This window comes from Cantharellus anzutake (genome assembly GCF_015039405.1).
Source record: "Cantharellus anzutake strain C23 chromosome Unknown EI90scaffold_94, whole genome shotgun sequence".
Classification (NCBI taxonomy): domain Eukaryota; kingdom Fungi; phylum Basidiomycota; class Agaricomycetes; order Cantharellales; family Hydnaceae; genus Cantharellus; species Cantharellus anzutake.
Genome location: NW_024067044.1, coordinates 289,474 through 312,688, shown reverse-complemented (window position 1 = coordinate 312,688; position 23,215 = coordinate 289,474). Strand labels below are relative to the sequence as shown.

The 23,215-nt window shown below is 47.6% G+C and overlaps 5 protein-coding genes and 1 non-coding gene across 6 annotated transcripts; 1 reads left to right on the top strand and 5 right to left on the bottom strand.

The window, feature by feature from the left end:
* Window positions 1-5,686: 5,686 nt before the first annotated feature.
* Window positions 5,687-5,760, bottom strand: EI90DRAFT_t247. Its single transcript has one exon. It is a non-coding gene; the product is annotated as a tRNA-Met (tRNA).
* Window positions 5,761-6,627: 867 nt separating this feature from the next.
* Window positions 6,628-8,059, top strand: EI90DRAFT_3082805 (uncharacterized protein). Its single transcript, XM_039062032.1, has 10 exons — window positions 6,628-6,890; window positions 6,954-7,020; window positions 7,071-7,080; window positions 7,135-7,182; window positions 7,234-7,297; window positions 7,357-7,483; window positions 7,533-7,640; window positions 7,695-7,747; window positions 7,818-7,982; window positions 8,037-8,059. The coding sequence occupies exons 1-9, from the start codon at window positions 6,766-6,768 to the stop codon at window positions 7,879-7,881; spliced, it is 666 nt and encodes a 221-aa protein (XP_038909933.1). The 5' UTR covers window positions 6,628-6,765; the 3' UTR covers window positions 7,882-7,982; window positions 8,037-8,059.
* Window positions 8,060-8,635: 576 nt separating this feature from the next.
* EI90DRAFT_3082799 (aspartic peptidase domain-containing protein) lies at window positions 8,636-10,588 on the bottom strand (the record flags this gene model as incomplete). The annotated part of the gene is made up of 9 exons (XM_039062031.1): window positions 8,636-8,842; window positions 8,900-9,148; window positions 9,216-9,416; window positions 9,475-9,565; window positions 9,623-9,761; window positions 9,817-9,969; window positions 10,048-10,116; window positions 10,221-10,458; window positions 10,520-10,588. 9 exons carry the CDS (start codon window positions 10,583-10,585, stop codon window positions 8,759-8,761), a joined length of 1,290 nt encoding a protein of 429 aa, XP_038909932.1. The 3' UTR covers window positions 8,636-8,758.
* A 2,497-nt stretch (window positions 10,589-13,085) lies between these two features.
* Window positions 13,086-14,765, bottom strand: EI90DRAFT_3082794 (uncharacterized protein). Its single transcript, XM_039062030.1, has 3 exons — window positions 14,473-14,765; window positions 13,778-14,448; window positions 13,086-13,757 (listed from the first exon to the last, which is right to left on the bottom strand). The coding sequence occupies exons 1-3, from the start codon at window positions 14,643-14,645 to the stop codon at window positions 13,168-13,170; spliced, it is 1,434 nt and encodes a 477-aa protein (XP_038909931.1). The 5' UTR covers window positions 14,646-14,765; the 3' UTR covers window positions 13,086-13,167.
* Window positions 14,766-15,370: 605 nt separating this feature from the next.
* On the bottom strand, window positions 15,371-15,832 carry EI90DRAFT_2692868 (uncharacterized protein). The gene has a single exon (XM_039053475.1). It carries the CDS (start codon window positions 15,667-15,669, stop codon window positions 15,415-15,417), a length of 255 nt encoding a protein of 84 aa, XP_038909930.1. The 5' UTR covers window positions 15,670-15,832; the 3' UTR covers window positions 15,371-15,414.
* A 5,372-nt stretch (window positions 15,833-21,204) lies between these two features.
* EI90DRAFT_2692791 (uncharacterized protein) lies at window positions 21,205-21,968 on the bottom strand. Its single transcript, XM_039053474.1, has 2 exons — window positions 21,399-21,968; window positions 21,205-21,322 (listed from the first exon to the last, which is right to left on the bottom strand). Exon 1 carries the CDS (start codon window positions 21,800-21,802, stop codon window positions 21,410-21,412), a length of 393 nt encoding a protein of 130 aa, XP_038909929.1. The 5' UTR covers window positions 21,803-21,968; the 3' UTR covers window positions 21,205-21,322; window positions 21,399-21,409.
* Between the last annotated feature and the right edge of the window lie 1,247 nt (window positions 21,969-23,215).

The following is a 23,215-nucleotide window of genomic DNA, read 5'->3' as shown; positions in this document are numbered from 1 at the left end:
GTCGGTGAAGGAGAGAGGGAGGGTTTAAGAAATAAATGAGTGTGGGCCATTACTTTGAAGTGAATGGCGATACATTGGTATCGCAGGGAGAAAAATAGTGAAGTTTGTCGAAAAGTGAATTTCGACCCAAAGGTTGTATGTCTTTGGTGTTCCTCACTTGTTCCATGAGGGTTCGTGTGTAAGTGATGTTTACACACGAGTGGTGGTGGATGTGGGTCTTTTGGTGGAGTGGAGATTTCCGCAATTGTTACTTGCGGTTCCTTGCATACAGTATTGTGTGCGGGGCCTTGAGTTGGGGGAAGGTGTTTTCACGGGTGCCTCGATGGCGTATTACCGTGTCACTTTCCCTTTTCTCAAGGGTGGAGTCATTGCCCCAGAGGAGGGTTTTCCTCCAGGTTGTTCATCTGGACATCTGATTGCTGCGTCGGATGCGATGACGTAGCCTGGGCTACATTGTCGGGCTGTGGGCTCGATGAAGTGGGCACTGTAGGAGAAATAACGGTCACACTTTGGAAACCCATTATGGAAATATGCCAGATAAATCACAAAACCTCATACGACAAGTAGATATGAGAAAACAGAAGGACACGAATTTTAACGAATTTTTTACGAATTATTATGACTATACACGATAAATTGAAAGAAAGAAAATAGCAAAAATACTTCAAGCTTACCATCAACGAGACGGAATTCTTGGGGAATTTATAGCAAATATTAAACCAAGAATTAGGACAATCGACCAAGATTTGACTATAAAAACAATCAGAGAACCTCCATGGAAACTACTTTCCCACGTCCGCACACATAGCCAAGAATGGAAGTACCACGGAACAAGGATTCCTCAGGAACTAATGCAAAATTCAAAGTCGTGTTCATAATAGGAAATGTAGGTGTCCCCCAAACGGACTCAATGAAAGTAATTACAGGGGAAACTACCCATAAATGATGGAGATATGACTAAAACTCCTGCAAAACGAGGACAATGTCTAAAAGGCAAGCGCGAAGATTAACCAGTAACGACCGAGACAAGCTTGATAGCCCATTAGAAAGGAAGAGATCTAATCTTAATCCTCCCAAATTTTCATAATAAAAGGATCATGCATTAATGAGATATCCAATAACGGGAATAGCGACATCAAAAGTCCGAGCTCAGGGAAAAGACGATGTTTGCGTAGGATCCATAATTAAAACATACAACGAAATTTACACGGAAATTATGAAAAATGGGGAACTATAGTTATGCAAATTTTCAGCCCAAACGGTCCAGCCATTGTGAAGTTATACCCATGATGGGAATATAGAAATCCGCATCATGTATAATGACACGTGAGGGTGGCGATGCGCAGGGAACCGGCCGTCGGAACCGAGATCCGCACTTTGGCAGATCGCGAAGACCAATTTCCGTCCAATAAGGAAGAGCCCGGTCAAAACAAAGCACGGAAAGTGCAAAACAACCTTAGATCATGAGGGAAAAATCTGAAATAAATCACAGAAGCCCATATGAAAGAAATAAACACCCGTGCATATCATAAATCCCGAACAATTAAACGGAACGGCGCCCGCATACGAACAACTATGGGAATGACGCACGTGATTACCGAATGTGCGCGCGAACCTTTGCTAACTCAACAAATACCAGGAAATAGGACACAACCTTAGTACCATTGGAAAGGTGGGAATAAATAAAAATTTATGATACCAAGAACGTGAGAAAACATCCAGAAATGAATGAGATACAAGGACATGAAGTTAGAAACCTGAAAACGCGTGGGAAGACAGCTTCAAGAGGTCCAGAGTCCTAAATAAAATACATAAAAATATGATATCTTCAAGGACGACCTACTATAACAACAAACAATACATATGGAGGATTAGGATGTGATAATACAAAGGGGAATCAGGGAATATGAACGAAATTCACGAAAACCACTAAACTACGATGGACCATGGCAGGACTTTTAGGGAACGATGTTCTAATGAAGTGGAGAGCTATAACACATTCGGTTGAGTAATTCTTGACTACTAGCAACTTTTTCTTTCAGTTTTAAACCTGAATAATTCACTCATTTACCATTTCAGTCTCATTTTAACTAAATGTCACTAAATAAAATTGGAATAAATCAGCTGAAGGTCTCAGCACAGCCGTACGCATAGTAATGCGAAGTTTGAATTCAGAATCATCGAGTCATAGCAAATTTAATGGTATATATAGGGAATTTGAAATAGGTAACTGCAACAAATACAGCACAGCCAAGTTCCAATTAACCATTAAAATAGCTTAGGTGAGGGAGGACAATAAGGATTCTAGGCGCAGTCTGACCACAGTAGAACCGCAGTTCAGTGCAGCAAAAGCACAGTAGAACTATAGCATGAAATTTTCATTTTTTATTCAGTTTGAGAAAAATACACTGTAAATAAATCCTGTAAATAGAAGGTAGAGCGTGAAAAAGGAAGGCGACCCAAGGAGTATAAAAGGGAGACCCTTTCTGCGACTTTTCGCCCCCCTTAGAGAAGTAAGAAAATAGAGTATTATTTTTCTCAAGCATTTCTGGTTGTCACTCCAGTGCGAAAAAGTGATATACAGTTAAGATTGCCACTGTAGTAAAAGGCAGCAATTAAGGAGAGAAATATTAAGTAGATATTTCAACAGGAGAGCTGGTTAACACTCCAGATTTCAAAGTGTAAACACAAAACAGTTATCTTGCTACTGTTAAAACAAGCAATAAAATAAGACAAAAATAAAACAAACCCAAGGGACACTCCAGACACAATCCAAATTCATTAACTGAATAGAATCTTTGAAACTTCACCAAGTAGAAGATTAAATTCAAGTTTAAATCCAAATTAAACAACGCTACACAGAATTACACCTAGACAAATTAAGAAATTTCAATAAAGAAACAGCTCCGCAGGGCTCGGTTTATCTGTAAGTCAATTCCCAGGAACTTTAAAACTAACCCATAAAAATAGAATTAGCCAAAACACTCGGATTGGTACTATATTTACAATAAATAACACTAGTACACTTCCCCATCCTAACTAAAGAACCAGGGAACAGCTTGGTGGTGGTCTTGTTTGAACCTCCCAACTGACCTTCCTTTGTTCTCTCCTTCACCGTGCGCACCTAGAAACGCGCGCTTGCACCCACTCCACTTTCTTCTCTGTGTTCACGGCTCCCCAGGCTCAGACCCACGACTTTTGGGCCTTCCACACACATCTTCCACGTCCCCCACCTGCTTTTTTTTTGGCAACACACGCGATATTTGTGCCTGCGCACGCTGAGAAACTCATGCCAGCACATCCTAGTCCAGCCCCACGCAATATTCACGCGCTGACGGCACTCTACCTGTGTATTTGCCCTCCGACACTCTCTCTCGTGCACGGCTGTGGAAACTTGCCGTGTACTGGCTTGATGGTAGGGATATGATTCTGCCTCTGGGCGGTGAGGAATACTGGGAGACACCTGAACGCGATGAGGTGATAGAGAAGGCTGTCAGAGACCGGATTCGAGACAAGGGAGAGTCTCCATAGTGGAGGGCTTTGGCCTCAGCGACTTATGCCAAGAGCGCTGTGCCTAGTGACACGTCCGTGCCCTAACTTACTGACTGGCAATCAGAACCGAAGGGGGGTAACTCTAGTTGATTTTATTACTGGGGTGTAACCTATGTACAAGTTGGATATATATATGGTTACAGCGGAGACGGGTCCGCAATTGGCGGAGCCGAACGGAGCGGAGCTAACAGGGTTAAACATTAGCCGACTGAATATTACCGACGAGTCAGGTTGCGGGGTTAGCGGGAAGGCAGGCGATAACCCAGAAACAGAAAGGAGGGATAGGCCCGAAGGTGGGCTCTGCAGGGCAGGTGAGTGTATTGCCCAGCGGAGGCGGGAGTGTGCTAGCGGACGTTGGAGCTGTCCGGAAGTCTTTGGGGCTCCGTACTTAGGGAGGCGTAGGTAATAAATTGAAATGAGGGGGTGGTGACCATTGAGGGGTACCGAGAGGATTACGGAATACGGGAGCTCCGAGGTTAGTGAGGAAGGAGCGGAGTTAGACCGGAGGGATCGGAGGGACCGGAAGTCGATGGCCAGGGATGGATATGACAAAGGCTCACAATGCGATAGGAGTCCTTGCTGACAATCTCAAGGCTGCTGTTGTTTTGGGTGATCACACGCAGTGGTGGATTTCTGCATGTGAATATATCGACACTGTCATTGGGATCGTGCATCGCGAGGCTTTGTGGAGTTATAGGGATGAGGGTGTTGGGTATAACACATGTAAGGATGTGTTTGAGTGGCTGGACGCCATTTACGCTGAGTGGACTTCTATTCCTATGGTCCGCTTGTATGAGCTCGCATGCGAGCGCTATCTGAAGTCCCTTCCAACGGATCTCATTGTCCCTCTAGCCTTTGCCACATTTCACCCATCCCTTTCCCCTCTTCCCCTTGATCTTGTGGCCGACTCTGCACAAGCTGATGACGAACAAGCCGATGACGAGCCAGAATCGGATAAGAAAAACAAAGGTGGGAAAAGTACTTAGTGGGCTCTTGCCACCACAGGTGGCATCCACCAATCATACGCCAGTGTAAAGTGGGTATGAGACAACATGACACCAGTTGATTTGATGGGGTATAGGAAGTACAAAGTGCATCCGTTTAATCGGATAAAGCTAGGGGAATGAAGAGCATTGGCAAAGCTAACTGGTGGCGGGTAATGGTGAATGTAGCGTGCTCATGGCAGACAAAAAGAAAAGGGAAAAGAACACCTGTGTGCAGAAAGATATTACCAGTTTGATGGAAAGATCGATGATGTTGGCAGAAAACATTCCTGTTCCACTAACTTCACATGCAAAAGCCTTATCATAAGCAAGGTCAGGGCTGCACAGCAGCCATTTCTAGTATGCTTTGATTTGCTGTATATTAACAGGGTAGAAGTAAAGGCTGATCTGCCTTTTACAGCTACCCCAAGGGTTTATATACAATCTAATGCATTCTTGGCACAAATAAATAGAGAAGCTTCTGCGACGCTAAATTAGCATCGCAACATAATTATTAGACAACACAACATCAACTGATGTTGTGGGTGGAACATAGACATGGGCCAGGGCCTCACAGACAGGCTTGGGTGGCATCGGGATGGGTGGCTAATGGGCCAGAATGCACAGCTGTGACACTCATCTCAAATTTGGCAATTGCTGAGGAGTACTACCACTCCGTGCAGATGATCGGGTTTAAGGTCTATTTCCATAAACAACCTGTGATCAATACAATTCAGTGGTATTTACGTTGCCAATGCTGCCTGGTTTTGGCGCATCCACGGAGTCTGGCAAGCAGGCTAAGTGTGCAAAGTGTGCAAAGTGTGCATGTGCAGTGTGGGAAAATGAAATGTATACACCTCATGTGATCCTTGTCTAAATATGGTAACTATGTGAAGTGTACATCGTGTGAAGTGCGAAAAAGCTCATTTCATGTGTCAGGAATATTTATTGGTGGCTTATTCCATACCCCTGCCCTATCAATATATCGTATGTACATTGAGCTTTAGAGAGACTGCTACTCCCACTGAATCAACTTGGAAAGTGGTGGCTGATTATTATTCTATTTTGAATCAGGTTAACACGATATTTGACTGATCAGCACTGATATACTGTTGGAATTTGCACGTGGTCTTTTAGGGAAACCTAAAAGTTGGACATACTGGGAATTGAACTCCAGTCTTCTGGATCATGAACTCAGCGTGCACTGCCATTACACCATACGCCCTGTTAGGCTGAGGTGGTTATTTCAACACACCCCCTTCACATTGGATTGACTATGTGATCCACATGTGACCCAAACCACCAGGGTTCCAACAACCCATGAGCTGTCACCCCCTGAATTTATATTCAGGCCGGACTTACTGCTAATCTCCTACATGTAATCATGTGGTCTGAAGCAGCCAGATTTGGGTCCTTAGTGCTCTGAGCCACCCCCTGAAACTTTGTCAGGCCGGCCAATTTAATGCATAACTTCATGTGCCCAGCTCACGTGGCAGCAACTGGATTTGGGTGTGCTCAGTGTATTCCGCAGAATGTCCAACATATACGACAAGTGATGAGATGAAGGAGGTAGTCAACAGCACAAGAGAAACGTATCCCAAGAGTCCCAGGTATGACCATGTTTTCGTTCACTTCGAGAGCAATCATAATTATCAACATACAGTATAATCAAAAACAGAAATAGTTATCTATTGATCCCGAATGTCCCAGTGACACAATTGAAAAAATCAACATGACATAGCTAGCTGTTCTAGATAGGCCAAGTAGCATGCCTTTCTTTCCTTGATGTCCCTGACATGCTCCACTGAGATCAGACAAAGCGCTGCCAAGGAAACATTTATGAATTCCGTCAGCGAGCAGACACTGAAATATATGGAATTTGTACATGTGGTCTTGGGAACCTTAATGCTAAAATATGGACATTCTGGGAGTCAAACTGCAGAACCCTGCATAGGTACCAAGAGTGTGTTACCATTACACTAAATGCCCGCATTAGGCGGAGGTGGTTTCTAACAGTATTTTCGTGAATGGGTTGTGAGGGACGGCAGCATACCACACAAAGATGTTAGTGCACAATTCCATGTTTGAGGAATGGGGACTTAAAAAAAATTGAGATGCCTTGCTGAAATAGAGGTCCTCTTTGCTGACCATTCAGTCTAAACCCACAGGACCCACTACGGAGCAGCGTTTTTCGCTGCGATCCATCCAGAATAAACAAACACACGTTACCATGTCTGTTAGAACGCTGCAGCACATCCCCACATTAGCCCAGGCTTTTGTGGCGGCGAACATCCAAGCTCCAGATCCTCCAGCCGCACACCACAATCCGATATTGCTTCGCCAGATATCCATATGGTGCGTAGGGTGGAACTGACCCGCCATCGCGCGTTCACATTGTTGGGGCGTCTGGCTCTGCAGGCAAGGCGACATAACTAAACTGGAGGTTGATGCCATCGTTAACGCTGCCAATCGCACTCTGCTTGGTAAGAGGTGCTTATCTTCCCAGTGACGTGCCAGATTGAACGGTTCGTGCTAGGTGGTGGTGGTGGTACGTCCCTTGACACATCAACCATGTATCAATGATAGAGTTGCCTTTCAGTGGATGGTGCTATCCATCGGGCTGCAGGTCCACGTCTTCTTAACGAATGTGAGTGTTCAGATATGTGTCGTGATTTGTCTACTATTCCCTTGTACTTAGGTCAGGCTCTGGATGGAGCAGAGACTGGCGAAGCCAAGATAACCTCGGGCTATGACCTCCCTGCGTTAGTTACTTTTCCACTGCCTCATGCCTCATACACTTACGAAGATTACTTGTTCATAGTCGCCATGTATTGCACACAGTTGGGCCAGTCTATTCCAGGTCCAAGGATGCGGAATGCGCAAGATTACTTGCCCTGTGTTACAGAAATTGTTTAAACCTTGCATATGCCAAAAACATCAAGTCTATAGTAAGCGAATAATGCCATCTTAACTTCTCACTCCTGAATGTCTCTCCAGGCGTTCCCATCTATCTCCACTGGATTATATGGATACCCCATTCGTGACGCAACTCACATTGCTATGACGGAAACGAGGAAATTCCTAGACAGTCCCCAGGGTCAAGACGTGGGTGCTCTTGCTTTCTACATTGCTGTTAGGTTCATAATCTCTCTCGAGCAGATAGAACGAGTCGTTTTCGTCGTCTTTTTAGACACTGACAAGGATCTTTATGAGTAAGTCTTATCCAAACTGGACTTGGGTTGTTCTGCGTAACTCGCCATGTAACATTCGTTCCTTCTGTAGTACCCTGGCCCCTTTGTATTTCCCGCCTTCTCCCCCTCCACCAGCTTACAGTGAGGCGGACTAGTGGACTCATAGTGCCCGGAACCCCTTATTCATGACCGAGGCGCGAAGACCCATGTTCTGTTGTATGCACAACCAACTACGATATGATTGTGATATTTGGCTGTGAATGGCTACGTTTTACTGCTCCACCTGTGAGACACTCATGAGCTTCTCCAGTTCTTGCAGCGGCAAGGCTGAAGGTGAGACATTCTGCCTTGCGCTTCAATGAGAATGCTCCCCTTCATCGCCCGCCTAACTATTGCGCCTCGAGGTACTGCCGCTACGAACATGAGCTGGAGTCTGGAGTCCGAATAGCAAGGTCCTGGGCAGCTTCGTCGCGTGAGTAGGTCCAAGCAATCCATCTCAAAGGGACGCATTCGATCTCTATTTACCCTTCTGTGCCACATTTGCCACTGAACTTGGATGACGTATGAATTGTTCACAAGCGACACCTTGCCTTCGTCGCTGTGCACTTCTGAGCCTTGTCGAATCCTTGGCACGTATCTCGGTCAAGGACAGTTCTCTCCCCTTTGCTGCGATTGGTGAGCGGTACCCGCCTCTGTCAGAGGTGCGGATCCCCTCCCTTAAATACGGAGAGTAGAGGCATAGTCACAGTCATACGCCTCAGACATCTCTGTGTCCAGCAGGGAACGACCGTTGACGGCCCGGAGTCAGGCGAAACGGACCTTGACCCGGCCACAAATTTTCATTGTGGCATACCCAGTTCCTCCGAATCTCAGAAAGATATCATTCGCGAAAGACAATACAGTGACAATCCATGACTTAGTAGTTCAAGAAAAGAAAGAGTCGTCGCGATTCGTCAAGGATGTAGACCACTACTAGGTCCATCAAACACTATAGAAGGAAAAAGGGACGATAGGTCATGCTGAGGATTCCCCCTACCAGTCGGTACGCTGAACAAATCCGATCTTAGGCGCATCCGGGGTCTGGTCAAAAATAGCATACACCCGCTTCAAGAAAACCTGCGAACCCACACATCAATAAAATATCTATCCTGGCTGCAAGTACTTGCTACTCACATCACCAAGGATATCCTGAGGATTTTGACCCCTACTTTGAATGCTTCCGAACGAAAAGCCATTTCCTGCGTCTGCAAAGATCAAATCGCCGCCAGGGATGCTATACTGAAGGCTCCCAACTGCAAAAGAAATGGTAGCGGGCAAAGTGGCGTCGGTCGGGAGGGCCCAGCCGCCCAAAGAATGGTTGAGTGTGGCACCAGAGACAGAGCCATAAATTGCGGAACACGCCGCATCGTCAAGGAGGATCAACTAGAGTGGATCGCAAGGACAACTCAGTACTCGAGAGGGAATAACACGAGATGCAGAAGGCACAGACAGTGGTACCAGTATCTGCAATAGCAGTGTTGCCACTAGCCCTTTGAACTATCTTGTTCCCAACCTTCAACGTCTCACTGGGGAATTCCCAGAAACCATTGGAGGAGTCGACGGCGGTATATTGAATGGAGGAGACATCTCCGGCCACAGCCTGATCAATGTACCCAAATGTGTAGAAGCCACTTGAGTCGCCTTTATCGAGCTACGCGAAACCAGTAGCAGGTCAAACACAGCAGAAGAGTTCAATGAATAGAAAGAACCTTGGCAGTAAATATAGGTTGAGAGATCAACCCCTGTTCAATCATATTCTGCACGGGAGTTTTCTGAGACGTAGGCGATACAGTGTTAATCCTATTAATGGACAATCAGTTTACCATTGCACTTGATGTCGAACAGAGATGAATTTACGAAGGGAAAGCCAGCCCAAGCAAACCATCGCTCGCGTTCTCGTTGAGGAAGGACGGGGAGAGCTTGGAAGCGAGCTCAACGGCTTGATTAGGCACTGACAACGTGTCGAGTTTGACAGTATCCGTATAAACGGTTCCGCCTGGATGAAATGGTTCACAACATTATTCACGGTGTGCACGGAGGAGGGTGCGTACTGGCAGAACTATTATCCCCATAATGGATGGTCCAGAGAAGGCCCTTCTGGGCTTGAGCAGTAGAGGATTTCGCCGGGTTGTAGACTTGGTGATTCTTAAGAACAGCCTTGCTAACGCGAAGAAGAGATGACCAGACCCAGAGATCGGCAGAACCTAGGAGGTCATAACAAAAGGCATCAGCAACAGGGGGATTGAGAGCAGGTAACGTGAGGGTGATGTGAAAGAACGCACCGGTATCGAAATCGAGGTTAACCGTGACGCCAGGAGTGCCAATTGTTACAGGCACAACATATTCAAGATCTAAACGAGTATCATTGGGATATGTCAAATCAGGGGATACACCGCATCAGCTGAACTCTGTCCAGGAACGACGGGTTCTCGGCCTCCTCAAGGGGAACACCTACCGTTCTGAACATCCTCAGTTGGGACTTTGGCTGTTCCCGCCGCCGACTTCTTATCCTTACTTCCACGGAAGATGGATGCAAAAATGGATCTCCTCTTAGCACTTCTGGCCTCCGATGGTGCTCCATCCTGCTCGGTGGAAGTAGGCACTGCAGTGCGGCGCAGGAGGGTGTTTTCATGTACGTAGAAGGCGGTTTGCTCGGTAGACTGAATGCCCCACTTGCGCGCGGAACGAGCGTACTAATTATTTGAGTGAGATAGTCTGTGGTTACAACCCTCCGAAAGGAATGAAACGACGCACATCTTTGGGCCCGTGGGGTTTCCAAGCTGGGTTTTTCTTCAACGTGAGCGAGAGTCCGGTCGACATGTTCTTTTCGTTCGACAATCAGCAACACGAGGTTGGACTTCTCCGCGATGTCAAAATGGACTGCTAAATCATACCTCTTTATGCTTCAACGCTCCGTCTTACGATCGCGGCTACCGCTAGTTGTTGAAGGGAAACGAAGGGAGCAGGCTGGAAGCATTTGCAATAATAATGAATTTATGAAATAGCTCCAAGCAGTGTCACGTTATTGCTCGTCGGCGCGCTGCACAGAGGGCACGGTGAGAGTTCAATGCTGCCAAAGTGCAAACTCATTCCTGGCCATCTATCTTGGGTTACATGCAATAATTTGGGATTTCTCTTAGGTGGCTTAAACCAGGTTTTGGGAGGCGGCATTAAAGGCGGCAAAGCAGGCGACCAAATAGGGTCAGGGGCCCCTCAACGCAGGCAGAGCCTTTCAGATTTCAATTTCAAAACAAAAGCGGGTGGCGGTGTTGCGTGAACCCCGTGACCGTCAGATGGCTTTTTCTTTCTCTAGCAATTCTCCAGCAGCAATGGATAATTCCCATGCAAGATCGCCGCATCTTCATGTCAGAAGTCCTTGGGGAAGATGGGCTGAACGTTAGCTGAACATACTTCTGTCTCAAACGCTGATATAGGCTCTTAGGCCTGCTCCGAGTGGCATCAAATGGGCTCTTCAACACCTTTTAGCCCTTAGATGAGGCTGCGTCATGACAGGTCAATGTCCCAAGCATTCTGCTGTGATTCCATGCTCGGAAGTTTAAGGAGGCTTGTTCCCTTCCTTCGTTATTGCGCAACTCAGTTGATGATACATCTGCCAGTCGTGATGTTCTTTATGTGTTTCCCCCTCAAGTTCTTCTCACCCCCATGCTCGGGATGTTCTAGGTATGCGCCCACCACACAAATCCTCTCCTCCCATACCGACAAGGAACAATCTTGAATTTCTAGAAAACTAAAAAAAAAAAACCTCGTACTTCGTTCGTAATGCTCCACCCGGTTTCACCCCAGTAACCCTCAGAATCATTTCCTTGTGACTCGCTCGAGAACACGCACTCTTATGTGCATGACACCCTCAAATAGAGACAAAAAAACAACATTTCACTAGTGCACCTTCCGACCTGGCGAACAAAAGTGTTGGAGCAAATTGCATACAAACACCTAAACTTGATCTACCGTAACTTCCTGCTCTCATCAGACAATGTATCATTGATGGTGATAAGTAGCTCTGCCAACAGCTTTTTTCGCACCAGCGATTTTCTTAGACATGCGTCATATGAACACTCACCACATGATGCCTCGATACAGGAGGCCGCTCCAATGCCCCGCCAAACCACTAAATCTGGAGGGCAAATCCTAGCATACTTTGCATTGGAACTAGCACTAATATTCCATGTAAATTAGTACCGGATATCATCGGGTCCCTTATCAGTTGTTTGTTGCTTGCGCTTCACACTTCTGATCAGCACTGTTCCTTCGAAATTCCTTGTTTATCGTGTGAGGGCTTGAACCCTCCCAAACCGTTACGTATGCCTCAAGGATGATAACGTTGTGGCAAGTCACAAACGAAGTCCACCTCGATAGTCTCCCTCTCTGGCTGATGGCATCTTATCAGCGACTAAAGCTCATTTTGCAACCAAGAGCCACCAAATGCCACATGGGATGCGCGCTTGTCCTGGGACCATTTCAATTCACGCATTTGTATCGCTAATCGCCAGGGCTCTCCAAGGCTACTTTACTGGACTCCTGGCGATTGACAATATTTGCAAACTACCACTATTCAATGGGCTTTTCCATTCCTCCTTTAGGTTAGGGCTCCCCAACCTTCTGGTAAACAAATCCTGTGCCTAGATAGTTGACTCCTTTTCTTTGTGGAACCTCCACGCTTCGCCCACAACCCGCTTCGCCCACAACCCGCTAATCCTGAAGAAGAACAGAATCCATCCACCCACCCCTGGCTTCACGTTAGAACCACGGGCGCTGCGGCGCCAACTGCGCATCTCAATATCATATATTAAAGGGGTTAGCCATCATCCCAGGCTGCTTCTTGCAGTGGCCCTGCACAGCTTTAGTGTGTGTGAAGGCGTTTTGGGGAAGTTCGGTTGCTTTCTTCCCATGAACCGGAACTTCTGCGAGGCGATCTGCTTGCCACAACCCATGCACATGACTTTGTGCGACTAATCTTTGAAAGTCAACTTTGAACCCCCCTTCTTAATTTGCCTTTCAACTGAATTCGGCTTTGAAATGTCATTCATTCATCAAGGAGTATGTGCTTATGGTAAATCCGGCTCGGGACAGCGTGATTTTGGCATCTCATGGTGCACGTAATGTGAATTTACTCATGTATGTATTCAACCCCTGACGTCTAAAGCACACATCAGCGTAGTCCAAACAGTGGCGATTCCAGCCACACGCCCTGCCGCTGAGGCATGCGAAATGGGTCCTTCTATCTAAGTACAATGGTCAATCTCTGTCATTCTTCTTTAACACCACGCAAATCAGGCTCCCAAACATTGTGAGCGTTTTTCAGGCTGAATCATTCAACCAAAAAGAAAGGAATATATAAACTGCATGATGAAATTGAAGACAGTTACAATCTCAAGAAGGCCCTAATAATCTTCCTCAATTAGTTGCTTATACAAATCCCAATTCCTCACTGGATGATCCCTCACAAACTCCAACACCCTTCTCTCATTCTCAATGATAAACATATCGATGTAACCCAGCAACTGCGTCATCCTTCCCCACGGAGGTGTGAGCATGCAATCACCCACAATGGAAACGGTCTCCAGCTTCATCCGATTGTTGAGCCGCGTCTCAGCGACGGAAATGAGCGCGCCCATCCAACCTTCCATCGCCTGAGTCGTCTGTTCCACAGACGGAGCACCCATGAGAACAATTGTTTTCAGATGTTGACACTTTGTAGAGGTAGCCAAGGTGTAAAGGAGGGCGTTGGGGAAGTTAGGGTAGACTTGGACATGTATCGTCATTACCTCGATGAAGGGTAACTGATCGCATAAACGCCCGGCGAAAGCCACCTCTTCTGGGACGAGAACAACACGGGACGAGTCAAAATCGCTCGCATGGTGTACGTACTGTCCCGCGTCAGCGGAAACTCGAAACTCAGCATCCAACGCCGTCGTACATTCGAAATGTGATGATATCGGCTGGAAATCAAGGTCCCCCAGATTTGTATGCCCTTCAACGAGTGAACAGTACTGAGAGAGGTCAGAAGCGATTCTATCGCAATGCTATCGTCGGACGTGATATCAGCTTGTGTTATAGAGGGATTCTGAAAGCCTGATATCTCTGGGACTTGACTACCACATTGGTCGGAGAGTGCGAGGTGCTCCAGGTACGGAAGACTGGCGAGGAATTGTGCGGAATACTCAGGAGGATCAGCATCGACCAAGATCCACTGAAGAGTTCTAACCCTGGGAAATGTGGAGGGATCCCAACGATCTCGTGCGCAAATAACAACATCGACGAGATTCTCGGCTTCGCTCAGTACGCGATGATGGACCACTTGGCGTGGAACAGCGTGCTCGGGTTGAACTTCTCGGGTCTCGATTTGCAAAGATCGGAGAAGGGGTGCTCGACAACCGCTGATCACGCCGAGAACGCAAGATAGGTCGTCGTCGCATTTGACGCGAAGGGTTCGAATATGATCAAGATGCTGGGCGACCAGCTGGGTGCATAATTCAAAGATATGGGGATCGGCCTGGCGGGCCGGAAGGGTGAAGTCGACAGAAAGTGGATAGTGTGAAGTGAATCTAGTGGTATAGAGATAAAGTTGCATGATATTGTAGCCATGGTTTGCCTTGACCAGGTGCTGATAACAAACGCTGGACCATATCATAGGAGTCGAAAGAGCGGCCTGACGCCATAGTCTGCAAACATGGGCGTATGATAACGAGGTGAGGGTTTCAACATGGTGTGGAGCCGCATCTTCGACTCCTTCCACGCGACTTGTACCTCTCCACGCGACCTCAAAGATGTATTGCAAAACAACAAGAGGGAGGCGCCGAGAGTAGTTAATTCCTGTGACATTGGACAAGGGCAGGGTCCTATTTAAAAACGGTTGCATGAGATAAGGGAATGCTGAAGGACTCAGTGTGCGGCCGACCGATGGGATAGCATTAAAGGCTTTTTGATTCGCGATCCTGGTGATGTCTCACGCGCAATGAAATGTCAAGATGTAGACAGCTACGAGGGTTCCCGAATACGAAACATCGATAGCTGGAGGGGTTTTATACTCTCACTTCAGCAGCAGCGTCGCAGTTATGTAAGATTTACTAGGATCAAGTACCGCCATCTCCCGAGGAAAAGCACATAGAAGGCAGAGGTTCTATCACATGGAATTCGAACCTTCATGCAGCGATGGACGGGTCTCTGGCGCCGAGAACTTGGGACGGGTTGTCAGACAAGCAACACATATCGGGTGATGCCGGCTGCTGATGCTCAACTGGGACAGCGAACGCATTTCAGGTATTGTATTGTCTTACATTCGGTCTGTGCTCCTTCCTCGGTGACTTGACGCGAGGCTACTACATAATCTTTCTTCGCCCTCGTTGCTTTACACCTGATCAAATCGAATCTGTTGTGTCAAATGAAGGCTTGAAACCAGGGTTGCCCAACTTAAGGAGAAATCGCACGGGTACAACGAGATTGCATCTGTACAGTGAAACCAGGAACCTGGATTCTCCATTTAGCAAAAAGATTCGATTTTCGAATGGAAACTCTTTCGTCGACCTATGTCCTAATTAGTGCGAACCATCGCTCCGGCGACTTGAGCGTGTCCTGTGTGGTCCTCGGTTATGACCGGTGCGACAAGCACATCATCCAAAATCAAGCCATCAATCCCACTGGAGCACGTTGCCAATACAGGGCGTGCGATTGTCAAACAGTTGAACGCTGATCATTGTATGATGGGCGTAGGGCGTTTTTCGACCGTGCGGCAACCCCTCTGTATTGAGCTGCGGTGCGCCACCCTCGTTTTTGTTGAAAGTCATCCAGTATTTTAGCCAGTTCGCTGCAAAAATTCGGGTGACCTGGCCGACAAGGGTTACAACCCAGAAAAGAAACGACAAACATTCAATGAAGCTGCGCATATCACACACTTACGACTTATATTTGGGACGATGACGAGCAGCACGAAAGCAGCACGAAGAATTGGCAGGTGTGGAATTTCGGAATGGTAGCGTGCGAATCGAAACATCAATGTTGAGCAGGAGTTGCGCAACAGTGCGTGTCAACTCAGGTACGGTTCTTCCAAAAGGTCCCAACATAGTTGTGAATAAATTCCAACGGCGGCATTCTACGTCCCGAATGGTATCATGAGATTGGTTTGAGAAAGCGCTCTCATCGTTGCTCAAGAGGCCGCACTGGGCATTGATCAATTGACGACAGCGAGTCCCAGCGATATTACCCTGGTCCTCAAATGCAAAATTTGGTGGTACTCGAGTTGCGCAACACCAAAACACTGGGTACACTTACGAAAGATGGTGAATTCGGTCCAAGAGAGGCACTCCCGGAGCTGACCGTCCGGAATATGTGTCGGTTCGGAATCAATGCCTTTCGCTTTACTCTTACTGTGCAAGCCCCTGGTACGGGGCACGCAGTTTCACCATAGTATATCGACCAAACGCCTATTATCACGGTATTTTTGTGCATTCGCTTTCACCTTGTCTTCCTGCCAGATTCCCTGTAGGCATCTACGGGAGAAATCATTGTCGAATGCCTCGTGGCGCAAATATAATATTACGAAGTCATAGAGGCTGGAGTCCTGCCTAGTGGCGCAACGTGGGTCACAAGGTGCGAGCTGCCGATCACCTGAAGGTGCTGTGCTCTTTACAAAAATCCCTCGAAACGCTGCATTTCACCATCTCTCTGGTTGAGAAGCTTCCGTGAGGCCCTTATCCTTACGGTGCTAAATCAGGCAGGAATTTGGAATGCTGCGGGCTTGGTGTCAGAAGCCCGCCCAATTGGGGATCCACTACGCTTCTGCAGGGGAGGGGGCGAACATGCAAGTATTGGCGTATTGGCAGCCAGCAGATACCTCAAATGGGCTTCATGGCCAGCGAAAGCCCCTGCAAATCCAATTGGCGGGCCCATGCGGGGACGATCGTGATTAACCCACTGGAAACACGGGGGAGACCAGATACACGACCCCAAAATCATCAGTCGAGAAGCAAGAGGGCAGTAGATACGAAGCCCACTGTCCCATTGCTTCACTGATGTTCCAATGAATCCTCAATGTAAATCGTTGGGTTAAGCAAAAAAAGATACGCCGGATGGAGTGTACGAAACAAATTGTATGAATTCACGTTGCGATTGGCAGACCATGGGGTGATAAATCTGTCGAATTATTGTGGACTAGTAAAGTATTTGGCAGTGATGGGGAATGAAACGTTGTTGGGCGGAGCTGACTAGTCATGCCCCCGCGTGCCAATCGCGGGGTACCTAGACGCTTAGGCCCAACTTCGAGAAGCCAACAAATCTACTGGAATGGACAGGCCCAGCGGCAGTGACGACAGTGAGACATAGATTTTGCATCCTGAACCTTTGGGGCACTGTTGTGATGGCAGGGAAGCAAGTCCAATGTGAAACGTCGACGCACATGTCCAGCACACTGCATATCAGGCAGGGATATCATACATAGATAGACCCAGTCCTGCGGTAGGAGAGTGGCCGACGAGCCACTGATAACACGCCAGATCAGAGCGTTTCTTCGGCCTTCTCCGCCGCCTTGCCCACCTTCGCGTCCAATCCAAGAGCACCCCGATTAAGTGCATCCTGCTCCCCCTGGAACGATATCAGCGTAGTAGAATTCTTCACCGAAATGGGAGATCCGGGAAGCTCAAATGTCACCATCATCTATCACCAATGACCAACAAAGTTCGTCGGATGGTTGTAACGAGCGACAAAGGAATGTTTCAGCGTGGTGCGCACTATGAGCGGGTTACTATAGACGCAGTAGATAACAGTCTTTGGCGCAGCACTGAGATTCTGACAGTTGCATCAGCGGCCATGATGGACCTTAAGAAAGAGCTACAGTATCGGTCAGAACAGTGGCCACATCAACTTGGGACTAAGTACTCACATAAGATCACTGGCCCGGCGACACGAATTCCTCTTTCGTCTCAGGATATCATTCTCCAGTTGAGCTCTTCGTCCTGAGCACCTCGCCCACAAGCGCTGCAGATATTTTCCTCAAAAGCTCTGACGATAGCATCAACCGGAACGAGTACTAACAGTGATTTACACGACACCACAAACGTGTCTGTGGTTGTAAATACAGTACTGGGGGCTACGGGGTTGATAATCCTACGAGGGCAGGGTAATTTTCAGAGAAGCGGACAGGCTGTAGAGGTGAGTATTCAATCCTGTGTCAAATGGGTTCAGATCGAATCATCAGTCACGTAAATCAACAGGCCAACCGATGGCAGATGCGAAACTTACCAAGAGTATGACAAATGGCACTCTAAGACAGTCGCCCGTGGATTGTGTGGTTCGGCTCATACGATGCAATTTGAAAATGGCGAGAACGATCGATCTCATCTGGTGTCGAACGGAAGAGGGCTCGTAATCACTGTGCGATCACGGTCAGATTATCTTCAGTGGGTTTGATAAAAATGTTAAGGGTGGTCCCTCAAAGTAACTGTAGGGCTGACTGTCGACAAAAAATCCACTTCTAGGTGCGCGTATACTCCAGTTTGGTGGGCTACCACTTTTCCTTAATACTTGTTTATTGGACTAACGTCTCACCTAGATATCGATAAACCCCAATTGGAAGTCAATATATCATCAATGTTAGGTGCGATTTGGAAACATCCTCGTTTGCAGAGAATAAGTACGTACTGTGATATACCCCCACCTTCCAGTCTAGCAGAGAAAAAAGACCTCTAACTTCGTCTTCGATAGGTTCTCGACCTTTTTGTCCGGTTCTTCAGCGGCCGTCTCTACGTTTCCCGGTCTTCGACTCTCGGGCTGACTCCCAAATTGCCCATTGGGACCCCAACGAAACTATAGGAACATCGTAAACAACGGCCGTTTGATTCTCATCCCCAGGATGGGAGGTAAAAGCTAGTGACGCGCTCGATCATTGTCCGCACAGTGAGGGGATTACCACAGATGCAATGTGGTTGTGATTAGATCCGAGCGGCATAGGGTACCCTGTAGGCCGTGACAGAGGTCGTCAAAAACCTTGTGAACAACCGTTGATGTTGGCGAATCATTCGGGTCGGAGATTGTCCCGCCACATAATCACTCGCCGAAATGACCCTTGGCCAAAGCCTCAGGTTCTTTCTTGATCCGCTCTTTTTGCGCGGTAGGAGAATCGTTAAGCCGTCGTAAGGGCCTTTCTCACAATCGCAGGGTAACATCCTGCCTGGTTGACATCGGCCCGCCTTTAGCCCGCATCGGTCGAGAGCCACAAAAAATGCGGAGCATTGCACAACCCCAGATTTGGCTATTTAAACCACTTGGGAATCTTGCGGAGTCGATGCATCCTAATGCATCAGCAAATTGAAAATTGGTTGTGACAGCCAATGCTTCAAATGGTTTGAAAGGAACGGGGTTTGATTCCGAATCAACATCTGTCAGAGTGGAAACGGAAATCGGCTGGCTTAGCCAATTCTCCAACTCCATCGAACCGTCTAAACTTAAATGTCGAAGTCTGGCACAGGCTGGCTACCCATCATACATCCCGGATTCGGCTCGATTGCTCCTAGTGTATCACTCAGTGAAATTAAACGTCTTTCTAGGGTGTCTGAAGAACGCATCATGCTCTGGCACCAGTTGCTGCCATTCAATGACATAAAACACTCGGATCCATGATCTTGGGCCATCACCTCTCCAACTCCAACTTGAACAGCATGCCAATTGCGCACCCAGTTTTGTTGGAGAGCCTGCTTATTAACAGGTTGGGTGTTCACAGAACGTGTTAAACTCCGTTGCGGGTCACCTGCGGGTTCATACACCCAAATTTGACTAGATCGCTTAGGAGTTCTATGCGCTTCATTCCGCTATCCCGGTAGTGTGTTAATGCACTTCCAGTGATCAAGTATCATCATGGCTGTCCATCTGCCTCGGTTTTGGCTTGATCATTCACAATCCCAGGAGCCACCTGCCAATATTGGAGAGCACTCCAAGGTGTGCTTTGTGACGAAGATTTCTCAGTCCGACGCTACACAGCACATCATATCCGTTGAAAATCGAAGAGTCACCAAGAAATGTGGCCTAGTCAACCGATCCGCGCTATGAATCAGTTTAGGATCAGCAATCGTCTTTGATCTCGGGTGGTTTTGTGCTCGCAATCTTCTCAATTGTGAGTAAATAACGGATGGTCATTAGCATAAAAAAACCGTCGGATTGTTATAGATTAGTGTTCTCAGTGATTATGGACGGAACGCTGGCGCAAGAGTTTGACGGGTCATGCTCATGTATGTCACGAGAAACTGAAATGGATTTCATTAGCTAGCCCCATCTTTGAGAAGCGAGAAACCCCATGTGCTGGTCCAATTAATGTCAGTGAGAGCATTCTGGATCTCGACGTCGGTTGGTGTCGCCACCGTTGCAGTAGAGAAGCAGGTCTCATTCTGAAGAACCGAATTACATCTCTAGCACATCTTATTCCGGAACAGGGTTATCATACATACATGGACCCAATCCTGGCGGTAGCAGGCAGGTTGACGGAGCTTGTAGATATCACGGCAAATTCAAAGCTTTGCTTTGGTCCTCTCCGCGGCCTTTGCAAAGACTTGTCTCATCTAGACTAAGAGCACAACACTGAAGTGCTTCCCATTCCTCCCGGGACGAAATCAGTATAGAAGAATCCTCCACCGCGATAAGGGAACCGGGAAGATCATATATGTATCACCCTTATCATCAATGACCAAAAAACTCACCGGAGCCTGGAGACCAGCAACGAACGGCCGATCAGGACATGCGCTATGAACGGGTTACCGTACAGATAGCAGATGAGGGTCTTTGGCTTAGTGTTGAATCCTGAAAGAGGTTGTACCATGATGAGCTTTATGTCTCAGTAACCCCTGTCAGAGCAGCAGTGATAGTGACATGGGGTCATCGCCTCGCTCCCTCCTACGCAGCACCTCATCCACAAGCGCCGCAAATGATCCAAAGCATTTTTCTGTGCGCGTAGGTCTCTCTCAAAAGCCCCGATGACAGTTTCAACAGGACAGGAAGGGGCACCGGCAGTGATCTGACGAAGGCGTCCGTGGTTGTAACCGGACCAAACGCTATGGAGGTCGAAGGAATCATTCGAAGAGTTCCACACGAGGGAGCGGTTGTTTGGAGGGAAGAAGATGTATGTAGAAGTGAGTGTTCGATGTCGTGCTTAATCGGGTTCGGATCAAGCGCAGGGTCACTATATCAACATGGTAAAACTATCGTCAGTCGGCAGCAAAATTCACCAAAATCAGGAAAGGTGAGGAGGGCGATACGTAGTGGTACCCAAAAACTACAACCATCCCTGTCGTGTCGTGGTTCGGCCCGGGGGATATCGGTACGATGTAGCCCTAAAGCAGCCCGTATATGACAAGAACGTGGAAGGTGGTCGGCGAAGGTGTCCATGGGATCTAGTTTAAAAACAAAGTTCATCTACCCTTAGTTTTCTGTTGTGGGTTGTTGTTCTCTACGGCGTGGCAGTGCGGCCGCAATTACGGGGATCATAATGAGTGTGGTGGTGTATTCGCGTTACGATTTTGGTCGGAAACTTGTTTTAAAACCAATATGTTCTGTCATCTAGACAAATTGATCACGATTAGAACTAATATATCACTAGGAAACAAGCTAGCTTCTTGAGGCCAGCAATAAGTACAGTAGCAGCCTCTATAGCTTCGCCTTAGTAAGCACGTCGGCTCTTTGAATGACCGTCTTCAATAGTCCCTCAACCTTCTTGTCCAGTACTTCAGCAGCCGCCCTTAAGCTTTCCAATCCTCCACTTTCAGGCTGACTCTCAAAAGTGATCACTGGATTCTCAACGCCAATGAGACTGCTGGGAACGTCATAAACGATGAACGTTTGCTTCTCGTCTCCAATCAGAATAAGGTTTGTTGGAACGTGTAAGCCAGCGACAAAGTTATGCTCGATCATTGTCCGTGCGATGAGGGGATTGCCATAGACGTAGCGTGTGGTTGTGACAGGGGCTACGCCTTCCGGGCGATATAGATTGTACCATGGACTATGACGGAGAGTATCGAAAACCCTGTCGCAAGGAATCATCGTTGCATATCAGCGAAAATCATCCGAGTTTAACACTGTTTGTTCTGCCTACATAAAATCGCACTCGCCCAGATGATCCCTCGCTAAAGACTCGAATTCTTTCTTGATCCGTTCTTTTCGCACGGCGGAAGAATTACTATCTCCTGGATGAACCGTCCTAAGGGCTTTGCGCACGACCGCCGGAAAAGATCCTGGTTGATTCTTATCAGCCTTCAGCTCAGCATCGAGGGCTGTCGTTATGGCAGAAATTGGGAGGGGGACGGTCAAGGTTACACGTCTAGTTGTGAAGTTCTGAGTGACTGAGGTTGAGCGGTCATAGGCGGAGGCAGAGGATGTTGAGGATGTCATCTCGATACTGTAGGCGGATTTAAAGGAGCGACATATGAAGAGAGTGCGCACGCCGCAAGTGCGTCAACGAAGCGGTGCAGAAGCGAGCCTTATGAATTGGTTCACTTTCCTTCAATTAATATTCAAGAGGGAAAAGGACTTGCATTTCTTAGCCAACCCAAAGGCGATGGGATAGGGCACGGAGGTACGGGGAGGCTTTCGCCAGTAGATGACACCCTTTATAGGACCAAGGTCAGCCATCCATTGAATGCCAATGTTTCTTTCGGAAAAGCATTAGATCGGCAACAAGTTCCGGTCACAAACCTTTTGCTTGCCGAATCGTGAATGGCAATCACGTCGTCAACTGTGCTGAGAAGCAGAAATATGGTGGGATCGAAATGAAAGGTAATTCTGGCTAAACCCTATGCCGGGATGGAATATATGAGCGTGTGGATTTTGAGAGACTGACCAGCGCAACCCATGTGTGTTTCTCCCTGAAAGGGTTACGCTCAACAGACCCAATAGACGCGGCCAACACAGGCGGCCGAAGGATGTGGAACATGTGGCCCGTAATGGTAGTTATGCTCACTCTTACCTTCGCTGCAGCGCAAGCGTCTATTCCTTAATACACGTGTATTGGTATTTTAATACAATCGGCAAATTCCACCTCCACCGAGGGTTTGCTGTCATTTCCAGCTGTGATGGATCGAATGTTCCACTGTGTCTGCAGCATACAGGGCTCGTGAAGGTGCCTCGATGTAGCCCATCGGTTGAACCCAGTAGCGTGGCTCGGTCGTAGCGGTCGACTCTGAAGATAAAAATTGTCGGCGCATTGCAAAAAAACATGTTTTGAACAACATCGATCTCATGCACTCTCACGCGCACTGATAACCACGTTGTTTTAGGGTGTGAATCCGTCAATTTTGAAGGCCAGTCCATCACCATCTTACAGGGAGGCCGAATGAAGTCTCTATCCCCACTCACCTTGGACCGGTGCACCGTGCCAAGCCCCAAGCAGAAGTTCTCCCAGGCTCATAGTGTTGGTTGCTGCTGCATGTGATGACCAGTGCGTTACCCCCTGCACGA

Excerpts from the sequence above, each read along its gene's own strand:
- EI90DRAFT_3082805 (XM_039062032.1), top strand. The coding sequence starts at position 6,766 with ATGTCTGTTAGAACGCTGCAGCACATCCCCACATTAGCCCAGGCTTTT. Across the intron at positions 7,183-7,233 it reads TCCACGTCTTCTTAACGAAT|GTCAGGCTCTGGATGGAGCA; the intron begins GTGAGTGTTCAG and ends CCTTGTACTTAG. Across the intron at positions 7,641-7,694 it reads ACAGTCCCCAGGGTCAAGAC|ATAGAACGAGTCGTTTTCGT; the intron begins GTGGGTGCTCTT and ends TCTCTCGAGCAG.
- EI90DRAFT_3082794 (XM_039062030.1), bottom strand. The coding sequence starts at position 14,645 with ATGCAACCGTTTTTAAATAGGACCCTGCCCTTGTCCAATGTCACAGGA. Across the intron at positions 14,449-14,472 it reads CATGTTGAAACCCTCACCTC|ACTATGGCGTCAGGCCGCTC; the intron begins GTTATCATACGC and ends CCATGTTTGCAG.
- EI90DRAFT_2692868 (XM_039053475.1), bottom strand. The coding sequence starts at position 15,669 with ATGCGCAGCTTCATTGAATGTTTGTCGTTTCTTTTCTGGGTTGTAACC.
- EI90DRAFT_2692791 (XM_039053474.1), bottom strand. The coding sequence starts at position 21,802 with ATGATTCCTTGCGACAGGGTTTTCGATACTCTCCGTCATAGTCCATGG.